The sequence below is a fragment of the Mastomys coucha genome, unplaced genomic scaffold (assembly GCF_008632895.1).
Source record: "Mastomys coucha isolate ucsf_1 unplaced genomic scaffold, UCSF_Mcou_1 pScaffold1, whole genome shotgun sequence".
Classification (NCBI taxonomy): domain Eukaryota; kingdom Metazoa; phylum Chordata; class Mammalia; order Rodentia; family Muridae; genus Mastomys; species Mastomys coucha.
In genome coordinates, this window is record NW_022196891.1 from 82337588 (window position 1) to 82342024 (window position 4437).

At 48.4% G+C, this 4437-nt stretch overlaps 1 protein-coding gene across 2 annotated transcripts in view; it reads left to right on the forward strand.

Annotated features, from left to right (window-relative positions):
* Nucleotides 1–4437, forward strand: part of Bpnt1 (3'(2'), 5'-bisphosphate nucleotidase 1) — a 24150-nt gene that overhangs the window by 12995 nt on the left and 6718 nt on the right. The window contains exons 5-7 of one of the 2 annotated variants that reach the window (XM_031337900.1): nt 393–441; nt 2239–2330; nt 3307–3342. In XM_031337900.1, the coding sequence (XP_031193760.1) occupies nt 393–441; nt 2239–2330; nt 3307–3342 (177 nt within the window). The remainder of the gene's footprint in view (nt 1–392; nt 442–2238; nt 2331–3306; nt 3343–4437) is intronic. The other variant, XM_031337909.1, reaches the window with a different exon arrangement.

The following is a 4437-nucleotide window of genomic DNA, read 5'->3' on the forward strand; positions in this document are numbered from 1 at the left end:
GGGGGGGGGGACAAACACCCCCCCCAGGTACATATTTACATATAAATGAGTAACAGCTTTACTTCATTCAAGCTATTCTCCTGCCCTGTGGAACCTTTTCCCTGTAGCACCATTCTAGAGCTAAGTTAGATCCTGGCCATGTGCTTAGTGTTCAGGTTACAGCGTACTGTGGAAGGTTGCCAGCTAAATGCTGTAACGCTTGCAGGTTTCTTCAGTCAGGCTTCCGTCTACTTTAAAAGGACTTACTCTGAGATTGTGGAGCTGTTTTGACAATTACAAAGCTGATGTGTTCAAATGTCTTCAAAGGGGGCTTTTTAATCTATTTACTTCTCTCTACATTTTACATACTTAATATGGATATGGCCTCTTTTTCCCCCATTTTTGTTTTGCAGCTTGTGGTTTGGGTTGACCCCTTAGATGGTACCAAGGAATACACCGAAGGTCAGTATCTCATCCACACGTACTACACCGAGGCAAGACTGCCACGCACAAATGTGCTCTTCCTGTGTCAGATGAAAACTTGCTGTTGCGTTGTGTCTGTTGTCATACATGAGTAGTCACTGGAAGAGTTCATCTTCAGATGCCCTCTCACAGACTCTACCAGCTCCAGTGCTGAGGCCCCCTCATGGGAAAAGCATTGTTATAAACTTTGTTCCTGAGGGATGGATTGTGCCAAGCCTGTGTTTTACTGGGCTACAGAGATGCTGCTCCACACCCTCGTCCATAGCATCCCTCACCTGAGGTTGTCAGAGGTATAAAAAACCCAGAAAGCACCGAAGTAAAAGCAGAGGCATAAACGTCAGGAGGAATTATGTGAGCTCATGCCTCTAATCTCAGCACACTGAGGCAGAGGCACTGCTTTGAGTTTACGGCCACCTTGAGTGATGTACATAGTAAGTCCTGGGTCAGCCTGGGTTGCAGCAAGGCCTTTTCTATGGCAAGGCAAAACATTAGTCAGAAGAACCCCAGGCTCAGAGCTGGACTTTGGGTTTTAAAAGCCTAGAGTTGTGGCTTTGAAGATCTCCGTGGAGAGCTCGTGAGGCTAAGCCTGGCCTTCACAGTGAGTTCTAGGTCAGCCTGAGATAAAGGAGCAGTGTGAGGCCAGAAAGGCCCCAGAAAGACCGCCATGGCATTTCTTCTATGGTTCCCAGCTTTGTGGGGCTTCCCTGTAATTCCAGAGAGAGTGTCCTCGGCCCTTGGAGGAGATAGAGTGATTGTGTGTGTGTGTGTGTGTGTGTGTGTGTGTGTGTGCGTGCGCGCGCGCGCGCGCGCGCACGTGTAAAACAGAAATATATACTGTGAGGGTGCATGTGTGCAGCATATGTACTGTGAGGATGTGTGAGAGTCAGTGTGTTCGCATGTGTGCACACATTTTCATGTGTGTCTGTGAGTATAACTCATGCATATGTTGGGAAACGGGAAATCTACCCTAGAGCTGTGATTAACCACTGGCTCGGGGAAGAGGACTCCTGCATATTACAGATCACCACTGTCACATACTATAGATCACCACCTTCACACAGTTACAGGTCACCACTGGGTGATCCAGTGCCATGTGCTGATCTCTAGTCCCCCGGCTGGAAAGTGAGTCTGGGGAGGAACTCACTAGTAGTTAGTAGTCTGGTCCTGCAGGTCAGAGCACACTGCGTGGGACAGAAGGAGTAAGAGGAGTCTAGTAAGGCTTTGCCGCTGTGGCTTTAATGGGTTTGCAAACTACTAAGGAGACTTTGGCTGTGGTTATCTATTCAGTTTAGTGGCAGTAATCCCCACTTCTGTCCCTGTCCAGTTTTCTTAGAGTTGTTGCAGTAGCCTCAAGTAGAGTTGTCCATGGGTAAATGATTGCAAATCCCTTACCTTTACTGCAAAAATGACTAGCAGTGAGGTGGGGTGTACACACCTTTAATCTCAACACTAGAGAAGCAGAGGCAGATGAATCTTTGAGTTTGGGGTCAGCCTGGTTTACAGAGCAAGTTACAGGACAACCGGTGCTACACAGGGAAACTGCCTGGAAAAAACCAAAAGCAAAGATCTTGAAGAGGAGGAGGAGGAGGAAGAGGAGGAGGAAGAGGAAGAGGAGGAGGAGGAGGAAGAGGAGGAGGAGGAGGAAGAGGAGGAGGAAGAGGAAGAGGAGGAGGAGGAGGAGGAGGAGGAGGAGGGGAGGGTGGGATAGCAGCTGTTGTTTGGTGTACTGGTAGTAAACAAGAACCTGGGAGAGTGACTGACTTCTCTCTTTCATAGGACTTCTTGACAATGTAACAGTTCTCATTGGGATTGCTTATGAAGGAAAGGCCATTGCAGGCATCATCAACCAGCCATATTACAACTACCAGGTATTGCTACCATTGACACAAGAATGTTAGCTACATAATTATAGGGTCTAAAGAGGCCAGTGCCATCCAGTTCAGTTGTCATCTCACCCATTTGCACAAGAGCCACTTGGGGATGGGCTCCTCGGGGTATAGATTCCCAGGCTGCTGTTCACCTGTTCAACTAGAACTTTCTGAAGGTATTGGGGCCAGGAATATAGATGGGGGTAAATAGACTGTGTCTGAACTGTTATATATTTATAATTCAACTGCAGTATTTCTGAAATTACACATTTGGTTCTTGATTGGCATGGTCATAAGAAGCTGTTAGCCATGTTGCCTCCCCATAACACCATGCAGTGCCCCAAGTGAAGCACTGCCTGCCAGCCCGCCCGCCCGCCCGCCAGCCAGCCCGCAATGCTGTCGCCCCTTCTTCTGTGTTTCTTCCAGCCTGCTTTGATTTCTTGCTGTACTTCAGAGACACTGTCTCCTTTAGAAACAAGAGAGTAGTAAAACTTCAGAGCAAGAATATATCATTGAATTTAAAGAAATCATTGAATGAAATGTTTAGAGTTTTCATATTAGTATGGAAGTTGATGAACTTGGAAAACTAAGCAGAGTGGGGGCTATCACTTCTGAATGTCCGAGTCATAGTTGTTTAATTGTAACTAAATTTATTTAGTTACCCGCTGCTTATATGATTAGGAATTTGATTGATTTCTTGGGGTTTCCCAGAAAAACAAGGCTTCGCATTGTTAGACGAGTCAGACTGAAGTGCCCAGGTGTTAATCCTTACAGTGTAGCCCTGCTGTCTGCACAGTAGTACACTTGGGTGCAGGTTTGTAATTCTAACAGTAGTCATTAAAAGAAGGGTATTTAACTCTAGGGAAAGGTATGCATGGTCCCTGTCATGTAAACTAGAGATGTAAGTACTTAGGAATTGTTAATGATTTTCATCCCTTATGTCTGAGACTAGAAACCTTGTATTCATTTTCCACAGAACAATGAAAAGGAGAAGCACAGGAATGACGCAAAGGTGAGACACAGCTAGCACTGCGCCCAGGTCTAGGCAGGAAAGAGGCAGGCGCTGTGGCCCCCGGTCTGTCCTGGGAAACAGCTCATTTCCTCCTGCTCTGGGCCTCTTCTTCCTTCTCCCAGTGCTGTATTCGCTCACCCTCTTTGCCCTCTGTGTGCCTTATCGTGTGTTGCAACAAGTAGAATCACAATGTTGGCTGCTGCTGGTGTCTAAGGCTGGCGGTGCACAGTCATCAGTGGAGCTTGTTTATCAGGCGCTCACTGTGATTCACACGCGTCAGCTCCTGTAATACTCACCACATAGCTGTACATATTAAAGAAAAGGACACTAAGGGACTTGCTGATGCAGGCTGTCATCTCAGATACTCAAGAAGCTGGAGCTAGAGCATTGTAAATTCAGGGGAGTCCTGGGCAACCGAGAGCTCAAGACTAGCCATCAACTAAGTGAGACCGTCCCAAAGTGCGTGTAAAAGAAGGCTGGGGTGTGGCTGGGGTGTGGCTCAGCTCAGTTGAGTGCTGCCTGCCCAGGCTGTCTTCAACTCAGAATTCTCCTGCTTCTACCTCCTACATGTTGAATTAAGGCCTCATGGGCACCTAGCGCTACCGTGTAGCCCATGGGAACTTTGCAGACTCTAGGTTTACAGTGCAGTCTGGAGGAAAGAGGGAAGCGCAAGACATCCCAAGCCACTTATCGCGGGCTTTGGCTCCTCTGCTGCCCCATGGCAGGAGGCTCAGTCTGTAGTCAGCCTTTTCAGAGAATGCCTCCCCATGAAGAGCCTTCCCGCTCCAGTCTGTTTCCCATAACTAGAAGTGCGGGTGTCTAAAGGCCTGGCATTTCCTTCTGACTTGGGGCCACATAGAGAGCTACCTGAGCTCTAGTGCCCTCACGGTCACAGCAGGAGCTGTCACCCAGCTCACTGCAACCCATGTCCATTCTGTCCACACTGCTGCCTTCTGTAGATGCTGATCCCATCCACACCCCTTGCCAGCCATCTGCCCCAGACTGTTTCCCAGGGCACACAGCCTGCAGCAGAGACCCGTCTACTCTGCAGGCGCCAGGGCACACAGCCTGGAGCAGAGACCCGTCTACTCTGCA